General features: G+C 42.9%; 3 protein-coding genes across 3 annotated transcripts; 1 reads left to right on the plus strand and 2 right to left on the minus strand.

The window, feature by feature from the left end:
• Window positions 1-899: 899 nt before the first annotated feature.
• sharpin (SHANK-associated RH domain interacting protein) lies at window positions 900-8,982 on the plus strand. Its single transcript, XM_071926486.2, has 9 exons — window positions 900-1,349; window positions 4,903-5,077; window positions 5,921-6,013; window positions 6,123-6,264; window positions 6,971-7,061; window positions 7,158-7,443; window positions 7,544-7,653; window positions 7,747-7,857; window positions 7,960-8,982. The coding sequence occupies exons 1-9, from the start codon at window positions 1,095-1,097 to the stop codon at window positions 8,008-8,010; spliced, it is 1,314 nt and encodes a 437-aa protein (XP_071782587.2). The 5' UTR covers window positions 900-1,094; the 3' UTR covers window positions 8,011-8,982.
• Window positions 8,983-9,252: 270 nt separating this feature from the next.
• On the minus strand, window positions 9,253-16,724 carry gpaa1 (glycosylphosphatidylinositol anchor attachment 1). The gene is made up of 13 exons (XM_071926484.2): window positions 16,643-16,724; window positions 16,149-16,260; window positions 15,797-15,976; window positions 15,601-15,712; window positions 15,079-15,226; window positions 14,811-14,912; window positions 13,249-13,445; window positions 12,883-13,079; window positions 12,454-12,607; window positions 12,199-12,270; window positions 11,848-12,041; window positions 11,112-11,282; window positions 9,253-10,423 (listed from the first exon to the last, which is right to left on the minus strand). The coding sequence occupies exons 2-13, from the start codon at window positions 16,220-16,222 to the stop codon at window positions 10,180-10,182; spliced, it is 1,845 nt and encodes a 614-aa protein (XP_071782585.2). The 5' UTR covers window positions 16,223-16,260; window positions 16,643-16,724; the 3' UTR covers window positions 9,253-10,179.
• Window positions 16,725-16,998: 274 nt separating this feature from the next.
• exosc4 (exosome component 4) lies at window positions 16,999-19,041 on the minus strand. Its single transcript, XM_071926529.1, has 3 exons — window positions 18,869-19,041; window positions 17,715-17,921; window positions 16,999-17,539 (listed from the first exon to the last, which is right to left on the minus strand). Exons 1-3 carry the CDS (start codon window positions 19,037-19,039, stop codon window positions 17,180-17,182), a joined length of 738 nt encoding a protein of 245 aa, XP_071782630.1. The 5' UTR covers window positions 19,040-19,041; the 3' UTR covers window positions 16,999-17,179.
• Window positions 19,042-19,385: the final 344 nt, after the last annotated feature.

Here is a 19,385-nt window from a genome sequence, read left to right on the forward strand (position 1 = left end):
GGAACAGAGGCAGCCCACTATTGTATGGCTTAGAATATTTTTTTTCCTTGGCTCAAAACAAATCAATTGCAAATGCTGATTTAATTTGCCATGATAGTTTTCTGCCAATTTGAATTTTCTGCAAAACCTTTTTTTTTTCATTACTTCTCCCACAATGCTGATGCAATCTTAACGAAATTTTGAACACAGCATATTTTGACTTCCTAGATTATGGCTATTACTACTATTTTTTTTATTAAAGCTAGAGCAACCAAACTTTACATAATGTTTGGGATGGACCCCAAAGTGTGTCAGACGACATTGGTTGTGCTCCATAGCGCCACCATTAGACCTACGTTTGCAATGATACCTTTTTTTTAGTACTCCTGTAAAGTTGACTCAATCTCCACCAATTTACACACACAACATATAGGCCTAGCCTACATCATGGCTATGTCAGATAATTTGGATAAGTAACCATATTTTAGGGAGACACACAGATGAAGTTGAAAGTTGAAGTTGAAAATGCAGTGCAAACCTAAACATTTATTAAAACTTTACACATATATAATTAACACATACATACACATAATATACAGTATATAGGCTACTGTACATAGCCTATAATTTTAAGTAGGCTATTCTAGTATCACTGATAGCGTGATCATGGTTGCTTAATTGATCAGATAAGAACCCAGTAAATACAGTTAGGCTATGTTATTATGGCATTTCATATATACGGCGTTTGTATATACTTTGTATTTCATTTCACTCTTTTTATATTTGTCATTATTTTCTGTATCATTTTCTCTGTATTATCCATTTGTCGTGATGTTGTGAGGTCTAGGGTCTGATGTTCCACAGCCAAGTTTCTAATCGGAGATAAATAAAAGACGTACCTGTCCTGACTACTTCCTGTTTTGTTTTTCTTTCGCTCTGTGTTATCGGGTAGCTATGGAATTTCTTTGGCGAGGAGAAAACCATAACCTGCCCGCGATGAAACGCAGTCTCTTCACGCCGTGGTGGATCTTATAAGCAAGACACAAGCCAACGACCTGCATTTATCCACCGCGGGGCTCCGGTTATCCTCCATCGGCTCCTAAACTGTCACCGAGATGGCACTGAGCTCGGGTGGCTGGGCTCCAGCCCCAGTGCCTGCCTCGTCCCAAGCCGTGTATGGCGGGCCTACGCTGGCTTGCTGCAACACCGTTTTGATGTCAGTCCGGGTTTCGGTGTGCCATTCGGGGATTCGGCCCCTTTGCCTCCCCGGGGCAGGCAATGAGGCTCTCCGTTTACAGCTCAGCATGGATCCCAGCCGGGCGGGAGAGTTTCGCCTGGCGCTGCGAGATACAAGCGGAAGCCGCAGTGTGGTGAGATTGCCGTTACACCTGTCAGTTACTTTGCTATATCGTTATGTACTTCGATATTTGTATAATGAGCGACCGAACCACCGACTGATACGCATTACAGATAAACATGGGCCTACACGCCATTTTATGGCTCATTTAGCCCCGATACGTGCAGTTCTGTTTAGTTTGGAGAGAAAATCACGCCAAACTCCGTGCAGAAAGACGTTGTCGCTATCGGCACAGGTACGAAACCTCGTAGAAGAACATCACTCAAGACCTTTTCCGAAGCGTTAGGGTCCACCAGTAAATTCGGCATACACATTATCCACCAAGCATCTTTTAGTAAAGCTCAACTCGCCTTCCTGATTTGCTTATTCCGTCGTCGTCTCTGAATCGTCCATCTTCCGGCGCACTTACGAGTCACCGGGGTCAACAGGTGAAACTGTCCCAGCGGCTGAAGGGCTTCCCCTCAGCCTCATATGGTGGATCTGATAACGACAATGTGGGGCGGTAGTGAGCACAGAAGGAAGTTGGAGTGTACTTTTATGGTTGGACTTTATGGCAGCCACAAAAGAAAACGGGTAGCTTGTTCCCCCCACCACTACTGTTTTACCAGTTTCTAATGATAATGCTCTCTCATAGTGTCACTCATGTCCTTGTCAAAGTCTGACTTGCTATCAGCCTGCGAGTCATCACAGACTCCAGGGGTATTCTTCTTCCTCTGTGTCTTTTCATGGCTTTTGTGGCTGTAACCAACATGCTGAGCCAGCCTTTGATACAGTACTGCTGCCATACTGTCATCTGTCTTTCCAAATCATGGTCTTTCCCTACTTGGCAGCTGCTCTATTCACAACAGTCACTTTGAGGCATTTGCCAATACACAGGCTATGATGTTACTCTCCCTTGTGCTGTTTGGGTGAGCAGCACCTCTGTAGAATCCTAGCTTGGACGTTATAATGTAGGGAAGTGGGTGTGAGCAGGTGTGTCACTGGGATTATCAAGTGACTTTGTTGGCTTGAAGCAGCCCACCAAGCAGTTCAGAAACAACATTGCACTGACAATCATAGACTAAAGGAACAGCTAACCCCTCTGGCTTTAAATGACCCGCTCAGTGGTTCAGAAACGTATTTCTATCAAAGAACAATGAGCTTAATTATGTAACAGAACTACCAAGAGCTGACACTGATGTATGACTGCCCACTTCTGCTTCCTTAAGCTGTGCCATCATATGAAATATAACTCTTGTCTTATTCGTGGGACAGGTTTTCATGCTTAGGACTCTAGCTGGTGTCTTTCAGCAGGAGACACTGGATGCTTTTTCTTTTTTTTTTTTCTTTTTTAATGATTCAGAAGCTGACCTTGTGGCCTCTCATAATCTCTCACCACAAATATCTAACTCCCAGGGTAAACTATTTGTGGATGTAGTTACAAATCCACAGCATCTAGCTTCTGCTGCAGTAAATGACTGAACCTGAATACTCTTCACCTACAAAGCTGGTTTAATGCACAAAGCTCTCTCTACTTGTTGTCTTGGGACAAGACTAGCTTTGCATCCTGACAGGATATGTAGACCTACAGTAAGTGTTGCAATGTCTGAGATAGAGGACACATGGGATCTTCACTTAGCCACTGGTAGAGGTAAATCATAGGTTGTTCTGATAATTAAAATGATCCCATATGCCCCCATATTCTCTCTACCCTTTCCCAAGCTCATCCATTCTCCCTGCTTAGCCTGAGAAACTAGTGTAACACACCTTGCTGCTTCCTCCTGGCATTGTATTTGCTCCACTACCAGCTCCCTCTTTTTTTTTGGTGTTGCTTTGTTCCATGCAGATTTTCTTGTACCAGAACCAAAGCCTCTACAACCTTAATGCACTTGCCCTACAATTTTTCTGTGTCTAAGCACATATTGTGCTTGCTGAATTGCTTCTTTAGGAGGTTAATTTCTACCCAGTTGCTGAAGTAGGTGCTTTACTTCATACTGTTGTGTCTTTACACTGTTAATGTCAACTCCGATTTTTCTTTTGCATATTTGATTTCCTCTGGCAAGATGTAGAAGATGGAGGTAACTCAAGGACCCCTTTCCCACGCACACCCTGAGCTTACTTGATAAGATTGACATAACTATGCACTCTAAACCTCTAATCACATCCTGTCTGTCTTAACTCCTGAATCTGCTCTTTGTTTATAAAAGTTCACATTATACCATCTTCCTGAAATTTGACAGGCTTGGATTTGCCTTTTCATCCTTGTAGAATCTTTAGTCTGACAGATTCCCCTTGACAATAGAGATGATTCTTGATTTGCATGGTTTTACTTTCATCCTAGCTCATTTTAGGTCATTAAACTTTCTGTGCTTACTCATCATAGTTGTCATATTATGACACTGGTGTGCCGCCTTTCCCCACCCACAACTGACTTTGATTCGCTAATGATCACCTCCATTGTCATAGTGAACGCTAGTGGAGAGATTATGCACCTATTTCCATGTGCTGCCAAAATTGCTGAAATTGACTAATTTGTTGACTCTTTCTCTTTCGGCATTAGAATCTCCCCTGCTCTCCGCCATAATCTGGGGATTATTTGCTTCTTTACTGCATTTTGCGCCTCTTTCCATTTGATATTCTAATTTGATGTTCTGGCTCTTAATTGGTGGGATATCTGTGTGTATATTCTAGGCGATTTTCTAGTTCCTACTTTGTTGCTTGCAGATTGGCACTGTTCTCCTTGGCAAAGAGTATTTTGATATACTAATAGGATCCTTGTACAATGTCGTCCTTCCTTCTGCCCACGGATCTCTTCCTTCTGTGACTGGCTGACCTCTGTGTTCCCTGGAGCCCGTTTCAATGCTAATATCTGCCTGCACAGTTCCTGTGAGCTGTGGGTTGCTACCTATCGCTGAACACCCGACTGACTTGACTGACTTCAAGAAGTATTGACCCCTGCACTCCCTCTATTAAGCACCTCTTCTTTCCTTGTTGTACAAAGTTGTTACCTTCTTCCAGGTGCAGGGGCCAACCTGAAGCTTCTTTCCCTCCACTACTGTTATACTGGCTTCTAATAATATGCTCTCCTACTCCTAGTCATGTCCATGCCAAAATCTTGCCATCTGCCCATTAGTCATCTTCTCCCCCTGCTCTTGCAGACTGAAGGGGTATTTCTCTTCTATGTCTTTTCATGCCAAATTTACCGGTGGATTTTAATGATTCAGAAGAGGTCCTGAGTGATGTTCTACCAAGTATGCATATTTGCGAATACTCAAGGCTGCATTCATTTGCCAGTGTCTTGGATGGAGTTTGGCTTCTCTCCAAACAAAAGACAACGGCACCTATTGGGGCTATGGATCTATAACATTACAGGTTATCAAATTAGATTATGTTTTTCACTTTGCTGGGTTTCAGATGACTTGTTACATGCTTATTTTTACGGAACAAGAAATGGAAGTAACGTATCAGTGTTGGCCTTGCAGAATCTCAAATAATAGGCCTTTCTAAGTTGCATATATTGAGATTTATTTTAAGTAAATTATTGAAATCTAACAACTGCATTGTCTTTTTTTTTTATTTTCCTTCAGTTCATTGCGGAGTTTGACCTGCGCTCGGTGCAGTATGAGGTCAAGTCCCCTCGCTGTCATGAGATGCGTCTAGCCGCTCCGCCCCACGACTGCATCCGCTTCAACTTCCGCTGTGACCGTGAAGCCGAAGAATGGGCCACAGTGGTGATGTCATCACTAAGAGAGGCACACAGAGGTCAGAGAGCAATAGCTCTTTGCATTTTCACCCCCCAACCCGCTTTGTCTGGGAAATACCGTTTTTCTGTTCAAGAGAAATGCACTCGTACCCAATCAGTGGCTTCTCCTTGCATTGGAGATTAAGTTACAAGTGAATGATTAGGCTATTCAAAAACTGGATGACGATCACACATAGATATCAAACTTAAATGTTTATTCTAACAGCATAACATTGATAATGTCTACTCAAAAACCTTAGAGAAGAGCAGACAAGCTTTACTGGAGCCAGCTGAGAAATCTAGGAGAAACTATCTAGATTTTCACCTTTTTATCAGGCCAGATAAAAAAAGCAATGGGCATATTCTGGCCTCAGAGGAAAAAGTTGGTGAAATGTTTGAAGAACCATCACTTTTTGTCCGCTACAGGGGTAAAAATTTGAAGGACAAATTGGTGTCCTCGAATCTGAAATACAGAGACCAGAAACCTTTTGAGAAACCCGTTGGATATACAGGCCCTACAAAGTATCACCTAATGGACTAAATGAAGAACTAGATTTAAAACCCTTCCTTTTGAACCAAATGCCATTTTGACTATTAACAAGATGGATTCTTGTTAAAATTGTGAGCACTTGCAATGGGGTATATGCAAGAGTTACTTTGTGGAAATGTAATGTTGTCTGTAAATGAAATAGAAGTACGGAAACAAAGAAATGCTAGAGTGTGTGTTTGTGTCCTATATAAAACCGAGAGAAGAAAACTGTTAGAATAAACATTTAAGTTTGATATCTTTGTGCGATGGTCATTTTTTTTAAAACCACTTTTGTCTAACAGAAAGTTTTCTCCCTTTCTTTTTCTCTCGACAGTCGCAAATATTTCCACACATGAATCGGATGACAGACGGCTCCACACGGCAGCAGCTATAGAACAGTGGAGCTCAGCCTCTTTACCGCTCACCGGTGGGCATCTCGCTTTTAACTTTTACCTCCCCCCCCCCCCCCCCCCCTCCCCTCTCTCTTTTCAGAACATGCTCTAAAAATGTCAGTATTTGTCATCTCTTTGTTTTAGAGGAGCTATGCTTGGAGCTTGCCAGGGCGATTGAAGCAGGTGACACTCAGGCTGCCTCACAGCACGCTTCCTCTCTGGCTCGGCAAAAAGCAGCGCTGACAATTCAGCTCTCTGAGAAGAGCTACGCAGACGGAGAGATCAGGTGAGAAATCAGCAACGGTGTGCTAAGCATTCATTCAAGGTCTCTATTGGGGCTGGGCGATAATTCAATATTATCATTTGTCGTCTTTCAGTGGAATTATATTGTGATGATGGAAAAAAGGAAAAAAGGAAATGACTGGTTGCTCTATATTGTCAAACTAGGATCAAAAATGTATCGGGTGCTCTTGGAAAACGGGGAAAAAAAAGAGTGCTACAAACAAAAGGACAGTCCAGGCACTCCAAATATAAAAATATAACCACGAGGAAGAAAATACTTAAAAAGCCTTTATTGTAGTGGCTAAATCATTTGTTCATTTGTTTTATATTGTGATGATATTGTGATTTTGGGATATCGTGACACACAATTCTGCTGTCTAAATTAGATGATAATAAGCACATTTTATTTCAAAATTCTGGCAAAATGAGGTGTGAAACATTTTAAGGAATATTATTTCAAAATTTCAGTTTTATTTGAAATTACACCTAAAATTACCATTCAGTTCAATGGGATGAATATTAGTTTGATTAGTCAACATGTGATTTTGCATACGTGAGCCCTATCGTGATATATATTGATATTGAAAAAAATCCTTATGATTATCGTGATATTGATTTCAACCATATCGCCCAGCCCTAGTCTCTATATTCACTGATAGTTCTTCCAGGTTATGGTATGCAGGTTATAGAGTGTCATGTCTGTCTTGCAGTTTATCTGTGGCAGTGGAGGACGTTTCTTCATCCTGCTGTGTCACAGTGAAAGTCTTTCCCCACATGACCGTGGCGGCACTCAAGCAACAGGTTAGAAAAACAGAATCTGCGAAACGACTAATAATGAACAAACGCAGCATGAGGTTTCGCAGCTCCTCTGATCTCCGCCCCGCACTTCTTCTCCAGGTGTTTCTGGAGTACGGCTTCCATCCACGCGTGCAGCGCTGGGTGATCGGCCAGTGCCTGTGCACCGAGCCGCGCTCGCTGGCCTCCTACGGGGTCCAGAAGGACGGGGATACGGCGTACCTCTACCTGGTCTCCGCCCGCCAAGCCCGCGTTACCCGCCAGCTGTTCCAGCAGGACCAGGAGAGCGCCCTCCTCGCCCCGCCCCCTCCCCCAAGCAACGGCCCCGCCTCCCAGGACTGGAGGGGCTACAGCACGCTGCCCTCCAGGCTCACCCACAGCAACCAGGGTGAGTCTCACACACACACACATAACCCTCCCTGTTGTGTGTTGCTTTAAACCTGGAAAAGGCTTACGTTGTGCTCTCATTTCTTCCTGATCGACTGTAGGGAGCACAGCTGCAGGAGCTGATAGACCCGGTGGGGGTGAAATCAAAGACGCCCTCAACCTGGAGTCTTTGCAGCTGAACGATAAACCCAGCAAAGCCAGTAAATCACAGGTACGTTACCAGTCCTGTGCACGCTGTTTGTAAGACAGTAGACACATAATGATTGTAAACTTACTCTGTCTCAACCCACAATCCTCTCCGCAGACGGAGTGGGCTTGTCCCTCATGCACTTTCATCAACAAGCCCTCCCGCCCCGGCTGCGAGATCTGCGCTACGGCCAGACCCGACACACACAAGCACAGCCGCATCGAGCAGGTACCGCATGCTGTCGAGCAACACCCACCACAGTCCTGTTCATTTTAACACTTGCTGTCGGTTACATCACCCGTTCTCCTCTTCTCTCGTTCTCTCACGAAGGAGAAAGGAAGGAGGGAGGATCGGGGAGAGCCCGGTTTGAGCAGCAGCTGACTGCCCGGCAACGCGGTCTGGTCGCCATCCCTCTTTCACTCACTCACACACTCACACACACACAGAGAGAGATGGCTAATTCTGTTATTTACTGACAACATACTCACGTCAAGACTGTCAAGTGCACTGAGGGTCGTGACCGCTGGCTGGCTGGCTGGCTGGTGAAGACTGGAGCGGTAAAAGCACTGTAGCATGACACAGAGCTCCGTTGGTCGAGGCTCAGATGAGGAACTACAGACAGAGAGCGACCGCTTCAACTGTCTATACGGACAATGATGACATGATCGTTCAATACCTTTGGATCTGGGCAGACTTCTTTATTTATTTTAAGGGGTGGATGTGTGGTGCAAACGATGCAGACCAGTCCAATATTTATTTTAGAGGGAGGGACGACGACGTAAGTTCCTCCTGCTCGATCGCAAGCGAAGATAAGAGAATGTCATCCCTTCAATTTCTGCCAACTGTGAAGTGAGAGGAAAAGTCAAAGCATCATACAATACCTGGCTCTGTTAAGTGTGTCATTGGATGGTGCCAAAATAATTTTGAACCAAACAGAAAATGCCATCGTTGGAGAGAGAAAGTATGCCGAGTCTACAGGGTTGTAAAGTGCTTTTATTTTTTATAACATTGTATTAAGTGTATTATTTTTAACAAGATGCATTGAGTAATTGATGTTCGTTTAACTCTTGATCTCATTTTACTCGATGATTTATTCTGAGCTGTGACAGTGATGGAATGATTTGTTTTAACAGTTCATAATGCTGTAAAACGGTGTTAGCTGAATAAACATAAACATAACATGACGCAAATCATGTCTCGATCATTTATACTCGAATGGAAAATACACCTGTAGTAGGACCATTTCATAACAAGTTCATTGCTTTGTAAATATTGCCATAGTTCCATTTCAGTTTTATGTTGTGTAAATGCAGGTACAGTAATTTCATGTTGCTTACATTTTTTCTTCTAACTTTTGAGGACAGGCAGCCTTGTGTCTTTGAAGAACCATCTGAAGTTTTTTCATTGTCCATGACTTAAAAATAAAAATTGAATGATCAATGTGTAGGGAAAAAATCCTGCACATGGAATACCTAATGCAAAGTTCCAGAAGTGAGTAAATGTATACTTTTTTTTTTCTGGTTGTATTCGTTCCTGATTTTCAAGGTTTTATGTTTTGAGCCATGAATGTGGAATTACGTGAGGTTATGTGAATGGTGTCATGTTCAAATCATATGAATCAAGATTATTTCAGGCTTTTATTTTGGCATTAATAAATTAGTAGTACATATGGTTCAAACAAAGTTATCAAAACAAACAAGTATAAAAATATTAGAAGTAGTGATGATTTGTTCAGCAGATGCAGATCTAAAGATTCCACAACCGCTTGGCTTCTTCCATTTCAACTCTTCTTGCCATTTTGCTCTTTTTTTTTTTTCTTCCCCCAAATTAGGTTGGTACTGCCTAATTTTCACCCATAGACTCCCAGCTGACCTGATAACAAAACCATTCCAACATCTAAAGAAAAAAAACAGTGCAGTATTTTTCCTCAGGTACCACAAAACAGGTCTAACAATTCAAAGAAAATCATTCAACCTAATCCCATCTGCAAGCAAACCAAACCACAACATTTACAGTTACTTGGGAAAGGACCCACCCCCTCTCTCTTTTTATGCAACAAAATAATTTCAAAATGCATTTATTTGTAAGTGAGGTGTGGAATACAAATAAGTCCATTCTGCCGAAGTGGAAACAAAATTCTAGAAATTTAATCAATGACTTTTACTACAAATACACCGGATCTGACGTAACTATCCACTGCCCTTGTTTAAATAAAAGGGGTGAACAGTTTTTCAAAAATTTTGAATTATTTAAATATTTTCATTCAGAAATTTCTAGAAATCCATTCCACATCTTAAGAATGGAATACTTTGAGTAAATACCATGAAACCAATAGCATGTACAAAAAAACATAAAGGAGTCAGTGCATTCTTTCCAAGTCAACTGTAGCCATTTCCTTTCTGTCCCAATCACTCCAGTGGATATACGCCTGTCATTCTTCGCTTCACATTCCTCCGGAGAAGACAGACCTGAGAACAGCTCAGTATATTACAGACAGAGGGGTTTCCCCCCCCATTAAAAAGGCTTGTGTGTGTCCTGTACGAGCGGCATCTACTTCCAGAAGAGGATGTTCCAGAAAAGCAGCCAGCAGGGATAGACCAGCAGGGCCACCAGAGGGTAGACCAGAGAGCCGTACAGCGAGTGGTCCAGGATGCCCTGCGAGATGACCGACAGGAAGAGCATCCAACCTTCCTGCAAGTTGACGGGCGATTCCTTCAGCTCCTGGAACAAGAAGACGGCAAAGAGCAGCGTGCAGCCCGGGCTGAGGATGACCATGATGAAGGCTGACAGAGTCCTGAGGGGAGAAGGAGAAGAGAGAGGGTTTACTTTCATAGAACTGAGCGTACAGCGTCTGCTGGGAAGTGCTTTATTTCAATGTACTTATGAAAAGTGCCATACAAATTAAGTTTGTATAGTTTGTAAGTTATTATCATTATTAATATTATAGAATCACTACATTAAGTTGATTACATGCCATCTAAAGAGTGGATGGATGAATTATTTGGTGTAAACTATTTCATGTTGCAGAGACTTCACAAGGTATACTACTTGAATTATATATATATATTAATTGAATTATAACCTACTATATGTTAGGGATGGGACAATATGCTTATCTCACGATACGATTCGATATGCGATATGGGGTTCACGATTCGATACAACTACGATACAATGTAACAAATAAAAGTTCAATGACAACAATGTATGACTGTGCATGTGATGGGTAAGCCGTCTCATTTGTGATTACTACAATAGAGTAAATTGTAGCTAATATCGCGATTCATTTTTCTACCCCACGATACGTATTGTCACATTTTTGTATTGCGATACACTGAATTTCGATATATCTTCCCATCCCTAATATACAGCATTTACTTTGCTCTCAGACAACTGACTAGCAAGGTGTATCAGGGATCTATGTCACTAAGTGCATGCGAGACACAACCAACATGGACAAGGGTTGTGTGTGAGTGTCTTACTTAGGTACGTGGGGTGTGATGAAGGCAGCCAAAGGCACCAGGGTGAGAGCCAGGATGAAGCCCAGGGAGAAGTTGATGAGGGCGGTGCAGCCCAGCAGCACAGCCAGGTAGAGCACGGCCACCAGCTTCAGCACCCTCCAGCCCTGCTCCGTCCCCTCACCCGACACCAGCCTGCAGGGAGCAGCGTGACAAGGAGATTAAATGAAAGTGATGACGCTGTGCCACATTAGAGTGCACTGTAGTTGATACACTTTTCTACTATCTCTGTTGAGTGTAGCTTGGCCTGGGCTAACCGTGGTGCGGTATGGTAGGATTTAGTTAGCATCAGCTAGTCAAACAACAGCAGTACTTCAAATTAGCATAGTTTCAGCACTAGTGAGATAGATAGATAGATCAATAATGCTACTGCAAAAACTGAACACTGAACAAAATGTTTCCACAATATGCAGGAAAGGTTGTATTTATAATCGACTACAACAATTAACCTTTATTTCAGAGGTTGTGGCCAGCTTTGGTCAGGCCTGTCCAGGTTGTGAAATGCAGCTGGCTCTACTGTGATCCAAATGATCCAAAAACTATGGCCAGTGAAGTCAAGGCGTACGTGACAAATGGAAACAGTGCAAAAGAGAAATATATAGGCCTATATTGTAGCTTGCAATATCTGTCTTGTCAATTAAATTTAGTTCCTTGGGTGAAAAATGGATAACATCAAAGATCCGCAAGTGTCAATAGCTACCTGTGTGTGTTGTGAGGCAAAGCCAGGCCTGCCGTGTAGATGGCAATAGCCGTCAGGACCACAGCCTCGGTCTCCGACACCGGGAAGTGTTCCACAGCCATCTCCTGGAAGCGGATCGGCAGGATGTACAGAGCTACTCCTGTCAGGTGGCTGATCACCAGTGGAGTCAACACTGACAGCATGCCTGGACTGGACTGCAGAGACAGAGGAGAGAAGAAGGAGATTTGAATAAATTATTGTTGACTTCGAAGATTACCATTGACTCATTAACAGCATAGTACATGTCTCTGTCAAGATGGTTTATTATCCTGTGAGAAGGCAGAGAGGGGCAGGCAGGTGAGTCTGACTAACCTGTTCGATGTCGACGACACCATCCTCTGTTCTGGGCGGTGGAGCTACTAGTTGAACCCACAAGTCTAAGGCCTGTGTCATAGTCAAGGGCAAAATTGACAATCAAGTACTTATCAGTGCTAGTGGTACATAATGAGCCAAAACTTAAAAGCAAATCAATTTAAAATCATCAAAGCAAGTCTTAATACTCGCTCGCTCGCTCGCTTGTCAGTGTGCCCTAATTAAAATGAATGTAAAATAGCAGTGAGAGGATACGCGAAGCAGCAGTATGATGGCGAGCAGGCCGAAGGCTGGCATGTAGTAGCCAATGGAGACGAAGCGAGCGAGTGACGGCATAAGGTAGAAGAAGTAGGACTGGTGCAGGCGCTCCAGGAGGTTATTCAGCTTACGATACATTCCCTCCAGGAGCCTGGCAAGTGGAAACACAAAAGGAGTGTGATTATGTCGATTGAAAGTAATGGGTAAAAGAGTTTATAGTATATTTACTCAGATATACAAAAACATGGCAAGAAAAGAGAAAAAAAAACAATTTATGCAGCTGAGATCTCAAAAACAAGGGACATCTCACCTAAAAACAAACAAATAAAAATCAATATGATAAACAAAACACAGCTGGATTGGATAACTAACACTTAAACTTAATGACCTGGTCTGATCTGTCCATGTGAATGCATTTGCACTGACCTGCCGATGGTGGTGGCGTCAGTCTTGTACTGGCGGAAGCTGTTGATGCCCTTGATGGAGGCGGCTTCAATGTGGTAGCGCAGGAACAGGCCATGGTCGCCCCACGCCCGCCCACTGGCCTGCTTCAGCACCATCAGCATCATGGTCTGGACTGCATGGCTGTAGCCTGATGCGCTGTCCCAGTCGTTCCTCTGCAGCTATATTAAGATCCATAGGGAAGTGCTAAATATTTGCTATCCTACACCAAGACAACTTCAGGTAATCCACCATTCTGCTCACCAAACACATGATAGAAACAGTCAATTACAACAAATACATTTTCTAGACAAAATGTGACGGCATCTTCAAGTGTTCACAAGCTGATACCTTGCCCTGGATGGTGCAAAGGACCCCTATCTTCTGGCAGAAGGCATAGAAGAGGTTGGCCAGATCCAGGTTGGGTAGCTGGCCGTTGAGCCCTTCCAAGACCAGGTCCAAACTGGTGATGACATCATCGCTGAGCTCCAGGGACAAGGCTGCCTGGATGGAGCCGCCACGCCCCTGCAGCGGAGACCAGTCCATACCTAGATGAATGGTCACAGAGAGAGAGAGTCGGTTGAAGAGGGGTTTTTTTTTTCCATCTGTTTCCGATTTCCGGAACAGATGGGAATCCGGAAAGCTTGGAATTGGAAGGTTCTATCTGACCTTTTTTAATCAAAATTGAATTACCTAGACTAATCTAGCATGCATGGACAATTAACAGTCATCCATGTTATGCACTTGATTTGTAATCTGGCTCTTTGTTGGTGTGTTTGTGTTGGGGTGGGGAGGTGGGAGTGGTGGGAGGTGTGTATGTGGGGTTTTTTTTTTTTCTCCTTTTACTATTTTTTTCTGTGTGTTTCTATATTGGAAAATGCTCAAAATAAAATATTCAAAAACCCAATTTGAATTACCTACATATTCAAGATCTTTGGGTGTTACTTGTATATTTTATATTTTTTATATATTTTTTTAAATTATTTTATAGGTGTTTAGTTTTTTAAAGAAAAGCTTTAAGTTAAATATTTAAAAATATATAAAGGACATTAACAGTTTGGCCAGCTGGTATGTCAAATATGTGATGCTCAATATCTCAGAACTGCACTCAAGTCCAAGCTCGCAAAATAATAAACATAAACAGCTCAAGAAGCAAATAAGAAGCAAATCTCACGCCTTCAGCTAGTCCAAAACGCTGCTGCCAGAATGCTAATGGGTCTAAAGAAACAGGAGCATATCACCCTGGTCCTAGCATCCTTGCACAGGCTGCCTATAAATTTTAGAATTGATTTAAAAATTTTACTTATCACTTTTAAAGCATGACTGGGACAGGCCACAAACTACAATTTAGATCTTTTAATTCCTTATGAGCCTGTTTGTAACCTGAGGTCTGCGGGAACGTCTCTCCTAGTTGTTCCTAGATCCAAATTCATTTCAAGAGCGGATCGAGCATTTCCTGTCATGCGCTTACCGAAGAGCTCAGATTAGCTAAGTGTGTATCGACTTTTAAAACACTCTTAAAGACCCACTTTTTTTAGATTGGCTTTTCTGTAAACATTTTGCTCTACGCATTTCCAAGTTAACATTTGTAATTTTATCCTTGTTTTTTCTGTTGAATTGTCACTGATTTCCTACTGTTTCATTGTGTTGTTTTATTATTCTTTTATTGTGTAAAGCACTTTATAACTTCTGTTTTGAAAAGTGCTATATAAATACATTTATTATTATTATAAGAAGCTATTATTGTCAATTGGGTATTTTTAATATCTTATACTTTTCCCTGAATAGTAGAACTGCATAAGCAGGGAAAGTTGGGTGGTGCTGACTACTAATGTTTTGAGTATAGGAAGAATTCAGCCAATTCAGGGCTAGTTGTTGCAGTGTTTTGTAACAGAGTAAATGCACGTAATCACCTGTAGTGTTGGTGTGGTGGTAGCCCTCCAGCCAGGCCTGCATACCAATCAGATCATGCTCATTCACCAGGAAGATGATGTCCTTGGCCCAGTAAACCTGACCTACAGAGGAGCACAACAGTCATTAAAGCAAGAAATGCCATTGCTATCTTCTTATTGGGGGTGTTAATATGTGCTGGAGGCATGCAAGCTACCTGCTGTAATCTAATGTTTAAATATGCAGGTATATTGTAGCAGAGGGAGAAGGCACTGTGCACGATGTACTCACTCCTGAAGTACTGTGCCAAACCAAGCAGCAGCCCCACAGCCTGGTTGTTGCTGTTCCCTGGGCTGCAGGGGGCACTCAGCACCAGGGCTTCAGTCCGCGGGGCTCTAGGGGCCCGCAGGATCCCGTATACATTGGTGCCTTTCACCATCTGGAGAGGAGAGGGGACAGAGGAAGATATATATCTATATAGGGGAATATACAAAAACTAATATGAAAACCATGCAAAATTACATTTCTGCTCAATTCTTTAGTTAGATAGTTATGAAAGACTTACGTTTTACAAAAGGTGAATTCTAAGGTGGTAGAAGCCAATTTACTTTATTTGTAAGATAACCATATTTATTTAGGAATATGTTTATGTTTAGGAATATGTTTACATTACACACAACTGCAATATACAATGTGATGATCCTTGAATACAGTAAAGATCATATCACATCAAAAGTATCACCGATTGTGAGTATATTATGCCATAAAACTTAATACATCACTAAATCCATGCATCTCTCATCACAAACTCACATATCTCTCTTTGTTTTCATCGGGGAAGGGAAGCGTGCGAGAGAAGCTCTGGGTGAACACCTCCAGCCCTAGAGACTGCATGGTCTTCACCAGCCAATCCACTGGCATCCCGCTGCAGACAAAACATCTGGTTAGATCAGAACAGAGGCACAGCGCGGGACAGAGTGTTCCCTCTTTGTAGGTCTATGTAGCTTACCCTGCTTTGTTCTTATGCGCTGCAAACTCCCTGCCCGTGGCCAGAGCCCTCTCCCCTGCTGGGAAGCGCTCCTCCACCATGGTGGAGCCCATGGCGTTCTCTGACATGTAGGTACGCAGGGTGAACGGCTCAAACGCTAAGCCCATAAACCACGCCACACCCGCCATGTAACAGACCACGCTGAACAGGAGAGAGAGGGAGGAAGGGAGACATAAAAAACACATAAAGTTACAGCAATGGTGCATTTTTGTGCATTAAGGGTATTGCTGTATGGTAAAGCACAAGTGGACATAATGGGTTTGTGGTGCATTTGAGACTCACACATCACCTATCAGTGACTTAAGTCTCTCACCAGATTGGGGCATTGAGGCGGGTCAGCATGCTGATCAAAGCACGCCTTCTGTTTGGATCAGACAGCAGTCCCATAATGTCCTGTATCCTCAGGCCTGGCTAAGCACTGGACCCTGGGAAGCAGCACACACAATAATATCGATGACACACTTAAAATACATGATTATGAATTGATTATTACTCGTTACTCACGCATATCGAGCTATAGTGCTGGATATTATTTCTGCGCATTTTATCTGACAGGGCAATATTATTATTTCGTTCATCATATGGGTTTCTATACAGTGCCGAACCGGGCTGGCACTTCAGTTTTCTGCCAACCATTGTCACTGCATCGATTGACAGATGTGGTTAGCTTGCGGCTAGCTAGCTAGCTAGCTTCGCAAAGTGGTAAAACGTGTAAAATTGCGGGCTGTTTTGGAAACAAGCAGAGTATTTTGAGCAGACATCGCAGGGAACAATTCAATATTTGACTAAATGTAAATTAAGACATACCTCTTTCTGGTACACAGCGGGTCGTAGCCACCCAGAGAGGTGGGGCATTGGCTTTTACGCTTTTTCAGCCGCTGCTGAATTTTTCCCCATTTCCTTGTTCCTGTCGGGACAATAATGCGGCGCACTGACTTCCTGTCCAACACAAATTGATTCGCAGATGTGACTTTTGTTGGAGGTATAAACTCCAATGCCTTAATATTATTATTATTGTAACATACCGGTAATTGACATGGCCTTGTTATTACCTAGCCGTGTTAAAACTAGTATTTTAAACCATTTAGGATTTTGTGTTCATTACCTTCCTAGAAGACATAAATATGCAGGCAATTCACAACATGAACAAGCAACAAAACAAATCCAGGTTTCGCATTTTTATTGTAAACTTCACAATGCATATACAAAAGTGGAATTATCATGAACACAGAAAAAAACATTTATCCCAGAATCCTCCCACCATTCTTCACCATTCAAAGTCCAATAACACTTTCTAGGATGCGCCCAAAAACACAAGTCCAGATGTTCCCCCTCCATGCCACATCACTCTCCAGTGAGCACCGACACTTCTTGGAGGTGTTGCCGCACGACCTCATCCAGCACTTTGCTCACACCTTTACAAGCAGTCATGGCTGCCTCAATCAGAGTCTCTAGGTGATCCTGATGCAGTCTGGCATCCATCTGCAGCAAAGCGATCTGCCCTCCACGGGGCAGCAGGGCCAAGGCCAGCGAGCTTCCTCCTCCACTCTCCTCTGCATAGCATAAGTCTGCCAGGGGCGTCTCATCCACAAACCCCACGCTGCAGGCGCACACGTAGTCCCGCATGGGGATGCCGGCGTCGATCACCGCCAGCGTGGCAGCATTGACACACACACTGTAGTTCCCACCATCTGACTGCAAAATCTGTTTTGAGGGAAAGTTTGCATGCATGTTAGTATAAAATTAATTGTTTCTCAAAATCAATATTTTCCCAAGATGGTGCTGTTGTGCAAAATACACAACACTGAACACTAACCAAACAAATACACTTGCACCAGTCAAATCTACCTCCCAGTGTTCAACACAATCTGTCACTAACCTTGACGTAGATGTCTATTTGAGAGCGGGGGTAGAGCTGGGTCATCACAGCGGCTTCAAACGTCTGCTTGAGGTGCAGGCTCATCTCGGTGGACTTGCGGTCCCCGTGGGGTCGCCTCTTCCTCTCCGCCGTGCTGAACGTGGCCATGCTGTACTGACAGTTGATGATGGCTCGATCATGAAGAGTCCGACTACGTGAACCTCGTATCTAGGGGGGGGGACAAGAAAAGAGAAGTGTACATAAGGGGAATACTCCTCAATTTAAGCGTTCATGTGTGTTGTTCCTATATAAAGACTCAAAACCTATGCTGTCGTCGATACCTAAAATCTGGAGTTGCTCCATAGGTAATAAATGTAAGAATCAGCTTTGAATATACCTAACAATAAAAAAGTAAGACCAACAAAAGCATGAATGTTAACACTGAGACCACTATTTTGTTATGAATTAAACTTTGGTTGCAAGATCATCCTGCTTTACTGTCAGATGGTGCAACACTGACCTGAATGATTTCCTAAATAATGTTCTAGTCTAGTAACTTTATCATCTCATTCAATTAATGCTCTATAGAGCAGCTCCGACTTTTACATGTTGAGGACATAAAAGGCTCTAATCTTAGTTTAGTTCTCTGATTCACAGCTTTAGAGGGAACATGGTTTATGTTCACAAATATTGACGAGACTGACTGCCCTGCAAAACAGGAACAATTCTTAATTTGAATGCAATTTCATTTTGATTGCTTGTTCCTCTGAATTCAGTGTTGCAGAGAGAGTAAAACTGCTATTGTTAACACTCTGAAATAACAAGCCAAAATAAAATGAACCAAAAAGTCTTGCACTGCACAATCACACGATCTTATAAACCTGTGCAGCAGCAACAGCAGCATCAACACCCCCACCACACACGTTGGTCTACGTCAAGATGATGCAGACTCAAACTAGCCAGTTTATGTAACATTAGCTCAATCTCTTGCGCCCAAATGCTACATTACATTCACCGTTTATTGGGATTATAATTCTCCAACCGCTTTACCATTTATTTTGCTACGCTCACTCGCGTATGCATCTTTCTCCGGCTATCATTTTGCCCTGCGAGGCTTCTAACCGTTAGCTATCATTTTCTGGTCTAGCTAGCTAAACGCCAAGGCTACTTCTTACTTCATGAGGACCATAAACAACAGCCAGGGCTTTGGTGTTGCCCTGCTCTATGTACGCGGAGCCGTCAGCTTGGGCAAACACTCCCATACGGGCTTGTACTTTCCGCAGTTCGGTGGCTTTTCTCCCATCCAGTCGGTATCCCTGGTCGGACAGTAACTCGAGGCCCGCCATGTTTGCGCAAAACTTCGAATGAACTGAGGAACACCACACGTGTCTGTTGCTGTTAAGGAGGGACTACATTACCCATACGCCCGTTCGCTGGAATGGCTACGACAAAGCTAAAGCCACAAGTGGTTTACCTGTCACAAGTGAGAATGACCGTTGGTCATAGCTGCACCTGACACAACATATAGGTATGGTCTGCATCACATAATGACATATTCAATATCTGAAGTCCTTGAAGTATAGTGTCTTACCCAGTATTTACCCAGTATTAATGTATAAGCATTTGATATGGACATGCTACCTAAAATAATAGGAATCACACAGTGTGTCTTCATGATATTCATCCACTACT

The sequence above is a fragment of the Centroberyx gerrardi genome, chromosome 13 (assembly GCF_048128805.1).
Source record: "Centroberyx gerrardi isolate f3 chromosome 13, fCenGer3.hap1.cur.20231027, whole genome shotgun sequence".
Lineage (NCBI taxonomy): Eukaryota > Metazoa > Chordata > Actinopteri > Beryciformes > Berycidae > Centroberyx > Centroberyx gerrardi.

What these genes read in the sequence shown, in the direction of transcription:
- exosc4 (XM_071926529.1), bottom strand. Translation starts at nt 19,039, where the DNA reads ATGGCGGGCCTCGAGTTACTGTCCGACCAGGGATACCGACTGGATGGG. An exon ending in TTGTTTATGGTCCTCATGAA is followed by an intron (nt 17,922 to 18,868) that starts GTAAGAAGTAGC and finishes CCCCCCCCCTAG; the next exon opens with ATACGAGGTTCACGTAGTCG. An exon ending in AAATAGACATCTACGTCAAG is followed by an intron (nt 17,540 to 17,714) that starts GTTAGTGACAGA and finishes CCCTCAAAACAG; the next exon opens with ATTTTGCAGTCAGATGGTGG.
- sharpin (XM_071926486.2), top strand. Translation starts at nt 1,095, where the DNA reads ATGGCACTGAGCTCGGGTGGCTGGGCTCCAGCCCCAGTGCCTGCCTCG. An exon ending in GCTCACCCACAGCAACCAGG is followed by an intron (nt 7,444 to 7,543) that starts GTGAGTCTCACA and finishes GATCGACTGTAG; the next exon opens with GGAGCACAGCTGCAGGAGCT. An exon ending in AGCACAGCCGCATCGAGCAG is followed by an intron (nt 7,858 to 7,959) that starts GTACCGCATGCT and finishes TCTCTCACGAAG; the next exon opens with GAGAAAGGAAGGAGGGAGGA.
- gpaa1 (XM_071926484.2), bottom strand. Translation starts at nt 16,222, where the DNA reads ATGGGACTGCTGTCTGATCCAAACAGAAGGCGTGCTTTGATCAGCATG. An exon ending in GCGCATAAGAACAAAGCAGG is followed by an intron (nt 15,713 to 15,796) that starts GTAAGCTACATA and finishes TTTTGTCTGCAG; the next exon opens with CGGGATGCCAGTGGATTGGC. An exon ending in GACGCCACCACCATCGGCAG is followed by an intron (nt 12,608 to 12,882) that starts GTCAGTGCAAAT and finishes TCCACTTGCCAG; the next exon opens with GCTCCTGGAGGGAATGTATC.